Here is a 13,701-nt window from a genome sequence, read left to right as displayed (position 1 = left end):
AAAATTAATTATTAAAATATTTACATGTGCGCATATTGTTTTCCGTTATAAGAGAGTGGTTGGTTGTTTTCGTCGCAATTTGAAGCAATAAACTGCTTGTTTCACGCCACAAAAAGGAAGCGCGAGATTCGTGACGTCAAATTCAGGAGACAACGAGTGACGAGTCATATACTTGCGACCGCTCCTCGCTTAACCTTCCCGTAAAAATTACTACGCTGTAATGAATTTCGGGTCAAAGAGCTTTAAACCTCGACCACCTGACAAAGGAGCGTTCCCATTAGATCACTTTGGTAAGTTAAATGACCCAGTAGGGATAAAACGTATTTTTTCAAAATAAGACGTAGACAGGATACTGTAGGCTACCGTGTTTTTCCCGGATGCTCGTCAATAGAAACTCAAAAGGTCGTTGATCAACCCTTATCGTTGTCTTCAGAATATTTACAGTGTTATGAAACATTAGCATTTTTGTTTAAATTCACCAATGAATAACTGGGTTTATATTGCATGCTTGTTCCGGTTACATCTGTCACGTTTGTTGCTAGCCAATGTTTTAGCCAATCAACACACATGCCATTTGATCCAAATATCGATCCAAGAGATACCAAGGGCAGTAGTATAATATCGGGTCAACACTATCTTGATAAAATTGCTATTTTTTCCAAATTACCTTATTTTCTGTTGTTGTATTGTGCATATTGTGGCATTGTTATTATTATTGTTGTTATTGTATATTGTTTACAGACTAAGGGAATAATTGCATAGTGAGAGAGGAAAGGATTTGAATGAAAGCCAATAGTTTTTGCTCTTGTTTAGCTCAGGGTTGTCATAACTTTTTCCACTGAGGGCCACATGTTGAAAAATGAAAGGATGCAAGGGCCACTTTGATATTTTGTAAAGCAACACATGTTTTATATATATATATATATATATATAATAATTATTTTTTTTTTGTAACTATCACAGCTTTGCGATATAGGTGAAAAAGCCTATTATTATTATTACTTCGCTCTTTTCTCTTTTGTCCCATTTTTGCTGTTGTTTTTTTACAACTTTTTCAAAAATGCCATATTTTTTCTTTAATATTTCAACTCTGGGTTCCTAAAATTACAGTAATTTTACATTAATTTTTACAGTAATGAGTTTTTTCTCATCAAATTTGACCTATTTAGAATCTTACTTTTTTCTCTTAATATTTTGACTTTATTCTCTTAAAGTTTGAGCTGTTTTTTGTATTTCTATTGGTGTTGTTTTCTTCCCCAACTATTTCAACTTTCTTCATTGTTTTTCTCGCAATTATGACCTTATTTCCGTAATATTTGACTTTATTCTTTTAGCATTATAACTTTTTCTGCAACCTGAACCTCCAAAAAACTTTGTTGTTTTTTTTTGTTTGTCATAACATCTTTTTTCTTTAATTTAAATTGATGCTACTTTGATGCTACTAAAATGTTTCCTCATGATATGGCATTATTCTCATAACTTTTCTCATTAGATTACAGCTTTTTTCTCTTTATATTTTGACTGTATGGGACAATGAGGCTGGTTATTATTGTCATTTCAGGAGAGTGCAAAGCCTTCAAAGAGACCTTCATGAAATGTTTGCGAGACAACAACTTCGATAACTCCAAATGTCGACTCCAGTCCAAATCCTACTTGGAATGTCGCATGGACCAGTAAGTTGGAATTTTCTGCTTGATACATTGAAAGAGCACTGTGTGGTTTTAATTCATGTTGTGTGCCATTTCTCATTACAGTCAACTTATGACAAAAGAACCACTGGAAAAACTGGGATTCAAAGATATGGTTGACCCTCCTCCCAGCCAAGCAAACAAAGACTGCCAACACTGACATGCCACTGCTGGTGTTCAGTGTATCAAGGGGGGCGAGCAACAGTGACACGAACACATGCAGTGACATGTGCAGCGTAGCCTGGTCATAGAATGACTGTAATGCTAATACTCCTCGCCAGTTACACATGATAACCATTGCATTTTATAAAAGAAATCAACTGAAAGACTCCAGAATAACCCAGAAAGTAAAAACCCGTGGCATGCTCGCTCAAATAAAGACATGCCATATAATTAAAGTAATCGTTTGACTTCTGTTGTGCTCTGGCATCACAGCAGAACAAAACATGGATAATGGACATACCCATGATTTTATCTTAAATTCAGTTTTACACATTAAGGAACAATTACAGGCGTACAGTAGTATACTTACAGAACATGAAATTGCACAACATCCCATCTTGTCAAAGCATCGTCCTGCTGGAAAATATTGAACATATTGACTTGTGAAACAACGCCCTCTGCTGGATTCAAAGCTGCAACACTCTTCTTCTCCTGCAGATAGTGCTGTACTTTCTGTCGAAAGCATAGAAGAGAAATGTGCGAATATGCGGGGAAGCTTATGCCAAACCGCAAATAGGAAGGGATCTACTGTATATAAAATATAAAAATAACTTGACTGCCTGGGGTGGCTCTTCTAGTACAATGGGAGGGGAAACACTGGTGTTGTGCTGAATATATTCAGAAACCGATGTGTGAAATATTATGGTGTAACAACTGCAAATCTTGAAGAAAGCTCCAGAATAAAACAAGTATTTTGAATGTCTAATATACGGAGAGGCTTTTAATTAAATCTTTTATATTTAAAAAGAATTGTGTGTACATTAATTTATTGTTTTCCAACAGTATCACTCAGCGAATTGACACTGCATCGACACTTTTGCCACTTTCTCGGACATTGAGATACATTTACACGAAGGAGCTATTATTTTGTATTAGTATAGGGGCAGGGGTTTCAAAAGTCTGTTTGAGTCCGGGCTACATCAAGTACACTAGGTCTCCAACTAACGAACACAATTGGTTCCAGACGACCGTTCTTATGTCGAATTTTTCTTAAGTAGGGGAAAAGGTAATATTACCAATGATATGGGTACTACATGTATGTGTATACATATACAGTATATGTGTATGTTTGTAAATATGAGTTTGGATGCAGTAGTAATATTAAACGAGGATAATTAATGAAAAAAACAATAATAAAAGTGATATAATAATACTTAATGATAAATGTTATTTACCTTTGAAGAGGAGTGGTCGAGCATACGTCGTTGTGGAGAAGTTGGAGGAGGAGTTATTGAAAAAAAGGAAAAATTGTTGTCGTCGTTAGACTCTTCTAAAAGAGGTCGTGTTCTGTGGGTGGTGTAGAATTAAGCAGGCCTATTAACTCTTCATAAACTTTAATCACACGCTCTGTCCGGGTTGTATAATTTAGCTTTCCATTTAGCTTTATCTCCCCAGCGTCTAACTCTTCCTCTGTTGGTCACATTAGCTCTAACGCTGCCTCTGTTGGTCCCATTAGCAGTGTCACAGTGCCCTCTACTGGTCAAGCATGTACAGTAGCAGTATAAATACTGATGGAGCGACTACAAGGCAAAATAAAATAAAATATAGACCAGTCGGCTTGTGTTCGTATTCGCGAGTGTTCGCTAGTCGTAAGTTGGGGACCTAGTGTATTCCACAAAAAAGGGTTTCAAGTATTAAAACATACAAAGCATAAATATAACAATATATTGTAATGTTGCTGGGAGTGCTATGGCCTTCCCAGCATGCCTTGCAACACTTGCACTTTGGTTTGGTTTGGTTTGGTTTAATTTTATTTGAACATGCATACGGGTTACAATGGAATACATCTCATGAATCATTTCACAGTTCCACATGTCAAAAAGAAGCAGGAAGAAGCAAAGCTTATTTAATCCTACCCACCATCCGTTCCACATCTTGTGCAGTACATATTATTCACTTCCTGTATTCCATGTAATATTATTCCATATAATAATCAGTGTAATAATAAATAATAAAAAATCAAAACAAGCATGACTGAACAATAAATATTATAATAAATAAATAAGATGAAGACAAGCATAACAAAGCAAGTTCAAGACTCTTCTGCCTTGTATTTAGCAAGCATCAACTGCTTGTATTGTTTTTTTGAATTCGCTCGTCTTTGTACATTGTTTAAGTTCCTTACTCAATCCGTTCCATAAGTTAATTCCGCATAATCAAATGCTGTGGGCTTTTAGCGTTGTTCTCGTGTATAAGTGTTTTAAGTTTAGTTTTTTTTTAAGATCATATTTCTCCTTTGTAATTATTACCTCATATCTCCACACAATACATTAAATATGGTAATACCAAAGAACAGTAAAGATGTAGAGTGATCTCTGCTTTTTAAAGTACTCTACAGTATATGCATTGTTATTGGTCTTACACAAAGTACATGCAGAAAAGGCAGGATTATTGAACACAAAGAATTAAGCCTGCACAGAATCTTCCTTATTGGGCTGAGCCATACATCAGATTTTGTTATTGATACAATACCAAGTAAATACAGGGCCAGTATTGTCGATACTAATCATTTTTACTTGAACATTTTCAAGCTTTGTAATTTGTTGATCATGAGATCAGTCAGGAGATCAGGAAGACCTGGGTTTGAATCTCCACTAGGGCATCTCTGTGTGGAGTGTGCGTGTTCTCCCCATCTCCAGGTACTCCGTTTTCCTCCCACATTCCAAAAACATGCATGTTAGGTTAATTGGCGACTCTAAATAGTCCATAGGTATGAATGTGAGTGTGAATGGTTGTTTGTCTATATGTGCCCTGCCATTGGCTGGCGACTAGTCCAGTGTGTACATCACCTTTCGCCCACAGTCAGCTGGGATAGGCTCCAGCATACCCCTGTGACCCTAATGAGGATAATGGATTATAATCAGAATAAAACACAGGATAGAAATTGCATGTAAACAAAAATAAACAAGACTGTTGTTTGTGCTTATGCGCCAAGCAGCAGTTCAGAATACCCACCCTTTTTGGAGTCTCTAGAGGAAGTACTGGAGAGTGCTCCCTCGGGCGATTCCCTTGTTCTGCTGGGGGACTTAAACGCTCACGTTGGCAACGACAGTGGGACCTGGAGAGGCGTGATTGGCCGGAACGGCCCACCTGATCTGAACCCAAGCGGTGCTTGGTTATTGGACTTCTGTGTTCATCACAGATGGTCGATAACAAACACTATGTTCAAGCATAAGGGTGTCCACATGTGCACTTGGCGCCAGGACACCCAAGCTTGCACTTCCATGCGGCCATATGTTTTGGACACTCGGGTGAAGAGAGGGGCGGAGCTGACAACTGATCACCACCTGGTGGTAAGTTGGCTCCAATGGTGGGGGAGGATGCCGGTCAGACCTGGCAGGCCCAAACGTATTGTGAGGGTCTGCTGCGAACGAGTCCCCTGTCAGAAGGAGTTTCAACTCCCACCTCTAGGAGAGCTTCGATCATGTTCCGAGGGAGGTGGCGAACATTGAGTTTGAATGGGCCATGTTCCGTGCCTCTATTGTCGAGGCAGCTGATCGGAGCTGTGGCCGTAAGGTGGTCGGTGCCTGTCGTGGCGGTAATCCCAGAACCCGTTGGTGGACACCAGTGGTGAGGGATGCCGTCAAGATGAAGAAGGAGTCCTATCGGGCCTTTTTGGCTCATGGGACTCCGGAAGCAGCTGACCGGTATCGGCAGGCCAAGCGGTCTGCGGCTCTGGCAGTCCCTCAGGCAAAAACTCGGACATGGGAGGAGTTCAGAGAAGCCATGGAGAACGACTTCCGGACGGCTTTGAAGAGATTCTGGACCACCATTCGGCGTCTCAGGAGGGGGAAGCAGTGCACAGTCAACACCGTGTATGGTGGGGGGTGTGCTGCTGACCTCGACTCAGGATGTTGTGGATCGGTGGAATGAATACTTCGAAGACCTCCTCAATCCCACCGATACATCTTCCTATGAGGAAGCAAAGCCTGGGGACTCCACAGTGTATCTCTGGGGCTGAGGTTGTCAAAAAGCTCCTCTGTGGCAGGGCCTGGGGGTGGATGAGATCCGCCCGGAGTTCCTTAAGGCCATGGATGCTGTAGGCATGTATTGGTTGACACGACTCTGCAGCATCACGTGGACATCTAGGGCAGTGCCTCTGAATTGGCAGACCGGGGTGGTGGTCCCCTTTTTTAAGAAGGGGGACCGTAGGGTGTGTTACAACTATCGTGGAATCACACTCCTCAGCCTCCCTGGTAAGGTCTATTCAGGGGTTCTGGAGAGGAGGATCAGCTGGATAGTTGAATCTCGGATTCAGGAGGAGCAGTGTGGTTTTCGTCCTGGTCGTGGAACTGTGGACCAGCTCTACACTCTCAGCAGTGTCCTTGAGGGTGCATGGGAGTTTGGCCAACCAGTCTACATGTGTTTTGTGGACTCGGAGAAGGCATTTGACCGTGTTCCTCGAGGAATTCTGTGGGAAGTACTCCGGGAGTATGGGGTATCGGACCAGCTAATGCCGGCAATTGCCCAACTTATTGCCGGCAATAAGTCGGATCCGTTTCCAGTGAGGGTTGGACTCCGCCAGGGCTGCCCTTTGTCACCAATTCTGTTCATTATTTTTATGGACAGAATTTCTAGGTGCAGACAGGGCGTTGAGGGGTTCCAGTTTGGTGGCTGCAGGATTGAGTCTCTGCTTTTTGCAGATGATGTGGTCCTGCTGGCGTCATCAAGCCGTGAACTTCAACTTTCACTGGATTGGTTTGCAGCCGAGTGTGAAGCGGCCGGGATGAGAATCAGCACCTCCAAGTCCGAGTCCGTGGTTCTCGCCTGGAAAAGGGTGGAGTGCCATCTCATAGTCGGGGATGAGATCATGCCTCAAGTGGAGGAGTTTAGGTACCTTGGAGTCTTGTTCACGAGTGAGGGAAGGATGGAACGCGAGATCAACAAGCGGATTGGTGCGGCATCTGCAGTGATGCGGACTCTACATTGGTCTGTTGTGGTGAAGAGAGAGCTAAGCCAAAAGGCAAAGCTCTCAATTTACCGGTCGATCTACGTTCCTACCCTCACCTATGGACAAGATCGCAGATACAAGCGGCCAAAATGAGTTTTCTCCGACAGTTCTTCTCCCTTAGAGATAAGGTGAGAAGAACTGTCATCCGGGAGAGACTCGGAGTAAAACCGCTACTCCTCCGCATTGAGAGGAACCAGATGAGGTGGCTTGGGCATCTGGTCAGGATGTCTCCCGGACGCCTCCCTGGGAGGTGTTCAGGGCAAGTCCGACCAGTAGAAGGCCTCGGGGAAGACCCAGGACACATTGGAGAGACTATGTTTTCCAACTGGCCTGGGAACGCCTCGGGATCCGCCGGGAGGAGCTGGATGAAGTGGCCGGGGAGAGGAAAATCTGGGCCTCCCTGCTTAGGCTGTTGCCCCCGCGACCCGATCTTCGATAAGCGGTAGAAGATGGATGGATGGATGGATGGATGGATGGATGGATGGATGGATGGATGGATGGATGGATGGAAAAATAAACAAACTTACTTGTGAACAGTCATGGCCCAAAGTTTTCAGAAGGACACAAATATACATTTTCACAAAGTCTGCTGCTTCAGATTTTATGGTGGAAATTTTCAAATAGACCAGGATGTTATGAAGAGTGATAGGATGAATGACAAATAATTGCAAAATCCCTCTGTCATGAAAATTAACTTAATCCCCAAAAAAACATTTCCATTGCATTTCAGCCCTGCCACAAAGGGACCATCTGATATCATGTTAGTGATTCTCTGATAACCGTAGGTGGGAGTGTTGACAAGGACAAAGGCTGGAGATGATCCTGTCCTGATTTAGTGAAAATTACAGACTGGAAGCTGTAAGAGAAGCGTGGTGCTTGGTACCTTTGTTCTTCTTCTGTTAACCATGATGGCTGCCTGCAAGGAAACATGTGCAGTCACCACTGCTTAGCACAAAAAGGCAAGGATATTGCTGCTAGTAAGATTACACCTCAATCAACAAGTTATCAGATCATTAAGAATTTCAAGGAGAGAGGTTCAATTGTTGAGAAGAGGGCATCAGGGTGCCCAAGGAAGTCCAGCAAGCATCCCAAAGTTGATTTAGCTGTGGGACTGGGGTAAAACCATTTTCTCTCATGAATCCTCTTACCAAGTATTTGTTGCTTCCAGAAAAAAGCTTGTCCAGAGAGGAAAAGTTGAGCGCTCCCGTCCTATGTCATGCCAACAGTAAAGCATCCTGAAATCACTCATGTGTGGGGTTGCTTCTCAGCCAAGGGAGTGGGCTCACAAAACTTCTCTCAGCAATCCAAGAACAGTTTGGTGACAAACAATGCTTTTTCCAGAATGATGGAGCACTTTGCCATGAGGCAAAAGTGATAACTAACTGGTTCAGGGAACAAAACATCAACATTTTGGGTCCATGGCCATGGCCCTCTGAGAACTTGTCGTCAATACTCAAGAGGTCGGTCGACCAACAAAAACCTGCAAATTCTGACAAACTCCAAGCATTGATGAATGGTCCAGAAGTGAATTGACAGCATGCCACGGTGAATTGAAAAAGCGTCAACACTGCAAATATTGACTCTTTACATATTTGAAGTGCTCATGACACCAAAAAAAGTTAAAAAAAAACCAGTAACAATAATAATAAAACAAAAATAATAAAACATTTTTGTCACACTTCTGTCCTAGAGAAATACAACAACTAAGAAATAGGAGTGAAATGAAGTGGTGATTTTGAAACCTCCGAAACCAATGAAGAAGAAAACTTAAAAAAAAAAAAAAACAATACTTTTGGCCATGACTGTACTACTTAACGATATATAAATACAGTGCAACAATATAAGACAGTGGAACAACATCTACAGAATAATACTTTCATTCCCTCTTATTACATACAATCGCAAAAAAGCAAAATTAAGTCAATAGTGTAAAATAAGTAAACAAAAGCAAAAACTATGATTGGCTATTGTTCGGCTTTTGTCCCCAAAGCTCCCAACTTATGCCCTGAGTTTGTGAACAATGTCAAAAATGTAACAATATGAACAAAACAAACAATAATCATAAAAGCACACAGAAAAATATCAATCTCATCATGCTAGTATTGAGCCGACACCCTTGGTATGTTTTTTTTTACGACAGTTTCCTCCTACAGTCCAAAAACAAGCATGTCAGGTTAATTGGAAACTCTTCATTGCCCATAGGTGTGAATGTGGATTATGGTTGGCTACCCTTTGGTGTGTACATCATGAATGCACATGTAACCCACGGCAACAATGTTAGCATGTCAACATGGACCAAAATCCAAAGAATACATTTTCCAGCAATATATCATAGGAGTGTCATGAGGCGCTCAGTTCACGAGACGAGACGATACACGAGATTGGTCTACGCGAACGAGACAAGATTTTTAACATTACCCTAAAAAATGCTACAATGAAAAAATATAACAAATATATGACAATATATTGCAATCTACTAATTTAATTTCCACTACGTTACACTCTTCTGCACTATGTGTGTATGCTAGCGGCCCCGCCTCCACCCAATGAGACAAAGGGACTGTACGGCTGACAAAAGGGCTCACTCTTTTCATGCCGTTGTTCTATGGAGCAAACGCACCAAGGTGCTGAAAGGAATGCACAGAGTGAACCCTCTTCCTGCCTGTTCAGAGGCGAGAGACGAGGAAAACATATTATTTTGATGAACATTTTATTTTACTGACTTGGGAAAAAGCAACGAAAGCATCGAAACGGTTGGATGAATCTACAAATGCGTTGCGCAAGACAAATAATAAATACATGATACATATAAAATATAAGTGTGTATAAGTGTTTGCACACTTGACACATCCACTCCCACAGCCTTGCAGTATCTACGAAAAGCATGTGACTGGCAGTGGGTTCATGGGTGGAGGGGGCGCTACTGAAGATAACACCAGTGTGGTTTTCTAGATAACACTTAAACATGAAAAGCCCAAAGACATTTTTGTATACTTTAGTTAATTAGACCACAGAAGCACCAAATATCTGTTCTTTTTCAAATCGAATCTATTCATGACTAATATTGCATTTGGCATGTAAAAAGACGATGCACCTTGGATCATGTTGGGATGATATAACAAATATAATTGGCTATCAGCATGAATTCTGGGGTTTTCTGCTGTTGTCCCTAAAATATACACATTTGAGCTATAATTATATATGACATTAAACTCCCTTAAAGTCAAAAATGAAAAATCAGGGATTTTTTGCTCAGTTATTGTTATGTATGTGCGTTTTAGTGACAGATTTAGTGACATTCATTTCCAAAATGTCCCAACTGTCAATAGATGGTCACCTTCAATTAATGCTGTTGAGCGTTTGAAACTGATCTTTTTTTGTAGGTTTACTGCAACAAAAGCACTGCAAGTTTGTAAATATTATTAATTAATATAAGTTTGCAGCTCCCCAACTCTGCAGATAAAATGAGAGTATTGTGCAAAAGTTATTTGATTTCAGCAGCTCAATTGATAAACTAAGAGACCAGTTAAAGGAAGTTTTTGCGGTTCATTTGTAGATTAGAGCGTGCACCAGTCGTTTACAATATTGGACTTTTTAATGAATGTATGAATGTTAGCTCATAATCAACCGTCACAATGATTAATAAGTGAATAAATACATTCTCTGTGTGTAGTGAATTTACAGATGATAACAGTTTCCCTTTTTGAATTGACCTACTGTAAAGATATTTTAATGAACTGAGATGCACCTCTAAGTGCCTGTAAATGAGGCAATGGACTTATTACTTGATTTGATGTATTTATTTTTTGTATGACTATACAAAGCCTGCATGGAAACATCCAGAAAGTTCTAGAGAAGTCTATGGTTTATCTGAAGCATTCCATCTGCAGCCTATCATAGCTCTTTCTCCTTCAGGGCGGGGGTACCTTTGAGACGTTTAAATAGAACCAGGGTGCATCTCGAGCACTATTCAGCCTTTTCTCTCGAAGCCTGAACCAAAACAAACAAGCGCCAACATGGTTGAGTGGACTGATCAGGAGCGAACCATCATCAATGGCATCATGACCAGCCTGGACTACGAAGACGTCGGCGCCAAGGCTCTCTGCAGGTACATCGTGAGCTAGATTGTAAATATAGAATGCAAAATGCAATCCATTCTCTTCAATTCACCATTTTTGTCTGTGTGTTTACAGGTGTCTGATCGTTTACCCTTGGACCCAGAGGTACTTTGGCGCCTTCGGTAACCTCTACAATGCTGAAGCCATTAAGACCAACCCCCAAATCGCAGCTCATGGTGTCAAGATCCTGCACGGTCTGGACCGGGCCTACAAGAACATGGACAACATCAAGGAAACCTACGCCGAGCTGAGTGTGCTGCACTCCGAGAAGCTGCACGTGGATCCCGATAACTTCAGGGTAACGTTTTTCTCTTTCAAATAATTCATTTTTCCAAAAGTGTTGTCATCATGACAAATCTGACTGGGATTGTTTGCGCTCTGCATAGTTGCTGGCTGACTGTTTGACCATCGTCATTGCTTCCAAAATGGGAAATGCTTTCAAGCCAGATGTTCAGGCCGCCTGGCAGAAGTTCTTGTCTGTGGTGGTGTCCGCTCTGGGAAGGCAGTACCACTAAACTGCAACTTGCAATTGGGATTCAACATGTGTTGACATGTTTGTCTTCTCCTGAAAGAAATAAAGGCCCACCGAAGCAAATCAACGTTGTAATTCTTTTTTTTTTTCAATATACGATGCACATTCGTGATTAAAGGTTTGTCACTTCACACTCCACCGCAACTTGTAATGCTTTTTTCAAGTGACGCATTTGGAACAAGTGTCCTTCAAAATGCTGTGTCTTTTCATTTTTTTGTAACCTCAACATGCACTGAAGCTCACACACAAGTGAATATTGCAGAATTGTGTACACTGAACGCCATTTTACAGACTGAAAAGACTTAAAACTATATTAAGCAGACTTTTATTTGTCTTAGCGTTTGTGTCCAGTGAATAACCATATATCTAAAAAAATAAAAACTATACCAAAAAAAGCTATTTAACGATATCAAAAGAAAATGAGCCATCTTGACACAGACATTAGATATAATAATAAAAATATATATATTTTTATAAAAGAAACATATCAAAAATACACAAAGCATAGATTGTTTCATACATACTGCATTTGCAGGTAAACCCAAACTGGTGGACAAAAAAAAATAAAAAATTTCAGAACTTCATAGTGCTTCAAAATACATAATTTATTTTTTTATTATATATATATATATATATATATATATATATATATATATATATATATGTATGTGCATTTATTTGCATAATACAAATTAAGTCACCACATATTGCAAAATTGTATAGCCTGACAAACCTTTTACGTACCTTACACTAAATTAAACACAAAATTTGGAGATGCTCTGTCTTCAGAGGACAAAAAGGGGTCATTTTTAACAACCAAATATACATTTTCAAAAATTCCATACCCCATTCTGTACTTAATTATTAATTTCTTGTATTGTCCTATTTTTAATAAGTATTATTTATCATGATTAGCATTTATTTCAAACTCTGAGTTGTTTACAATTTCAGAAAGAAAAAACACAATACAAGTTTTAAAGAACATGCATAAATGGGGGTTTCATTTAAGTGTCAGTGTTTGTTAGATACTGCATCTCAGGGATTGTTTTGAAGGAACACCTTATAAAATAGACGGTAAAATATACTGTAGGTACTGTATATCATTTATTTGATCATTTATTTGCAATATATAAAATTGTTTTTCCACAATTTCCTTTCATTTCTTTCTCTTCAATGCACCATGGTTTTAATGGAGCTTAGCGTCTGCTTCTACTTTATATCACCACTGCCACATTTTGCCTGGAGCTAAAGATAAGTGCGTGAATGCTACACTTCACATACCGTACAGTAATAATAATACATTTCATTTGTGAGCGCCTTCCTAAAAACCCAAAGACACTGCACATGACACAAAATAAAACAACAAAGCATGAAAACATCACAAACAAGTCAGAGGGAGTATGCAATTTTGAACAGATGAGTTTTGATACAAAGATGGGGAGTGAGTCAATATTTCGGATGTCGGATGTTAATGAGGGCCGCGCGGTGGTCGAGTGGTTAGCATGTTGGCCACACAGTCCCAGTCTGGAGATCAGGAAGACCTGGGTTAGAATCTCCGTTGGGCATCTCTGTGTGGCGTTTGCATGTTCTCCCCGTGTGTGTGTGGGTTTTCTCCGGGTACTCCGGTTTCCTCCCACATTCCAAAAACATGCAGGTTAGGTTAATTGGTGACTCTAAATTGTCCATAGGTATGAATGTGAGTGTGAATGGTTGTTTGTCTATATGTGCCCTGTGATTGGCTGGCGACCGGCCCAGGGTGTACCCCACCTCTCGCCCTAAGTCAGCAGAGATAGGCTCCAGCATGCCCCTGCAACCCTAATGAGGAGAAGCAGTATTGAAAATGGATGGATGTTAATGAGTTCCAGAGCCTAGTTCAGTAGAACCTCCATAGTCCAATACAGCTGATCTGGGACCTTCAATTTGAGATTTTGGAACAATTTTCCGGGCATAATGGTGGCCTAGTCAGCCTTCACAGTCAGGACATCTAGGTTCGAATCACCATAAGAACATGTGGAGTTTGCATGTTTTGTGCTTACATGGGTTTTCTCTGGCTTCTTCCCAAATCCCCAAAACATGCAAGCTAGGCTAATTGGAGACCCTAAATATAATTTAACAAGAAAACTAAAAAGAAAGAAATAATAATGATAGTAATTTTACAAAAATAACAGGAAACAAGTTGCAATCTCCCAA

The 13,701-nt window shown here is 40.4% G+C and overlaps 2 protein-coding genes across 2 annotated transcripts; both read left to right on the top strand.

Annotated features, from left to right (window-relative positions):
* Window positions 1–147: 147 nt before the first annotated feature.
* LOC129172033 (cytochrome c oxidase assembly protein COX19) lies at window positions 148–2,612 on the top strand. Its single transcript, XM_054761364.1, has 3 exons — window positions 148–290; window positions 1,562–1,673; window positions 1,755–2,612. The coding sequence occupies exons 1-3, from the start codon at window positions 221–223 to the stop codon at window positions 1,846–1,848; spliced, it is 276 nt and encodes a 91-aa protein (XP_054617339.1). The 5' UTR covers window positions 148–220; the 3' UTR covers window positions 1,849–2,612.
* An 8,190-nt stretch (window positions 2,613–10,802) lies between these two features.
* Window positions 10,803–11,606, top strand: LOC129172025 (hemoglobin subunit beta-2-like). The gene is made up of 3 exons (XM_054761354.1): window positions 10,803–10,969; window positions 11,055–11,277; window positions 11,366–11,606. Exons 1-3 carry the CDS (start codon window positions 10,878–10,880, stop codon window positions 11,492–11,494), a joined length of 444 nt encoding a protein of 147 aa, XP_054617329.1. The 5' UTR covers window positions 10,803–10,877; the 3' UTR covers window positions 11,495–11,606.
* Window positions 11,607–13,701: the final 2,095 nt, after the last annotated feature.

Source organism: Dunckerocampus dactyliophorus, chromosome 2, assembly GCF_027744805.1.
Source record: "Dunckerocampus dactyliophorus isolate RoL2022-P2 chromosome 2, RoL_Ddac_1.1, whole genome shotgun sequence".
In the NCBI taxonomy this organism is placed as follows: Eukaryota; Metazoa; Chordata; class Actinopteri; order Syngnathiformes; family Syngnathidae; genus Dunckerocampus; species Dunckerocampus dactyliophorus.
The sequence above is the reverse complement of the archived record's forward strand: the minus strand, read 5'-3'. Positions and strand labels throughout refer to the sequence as shown.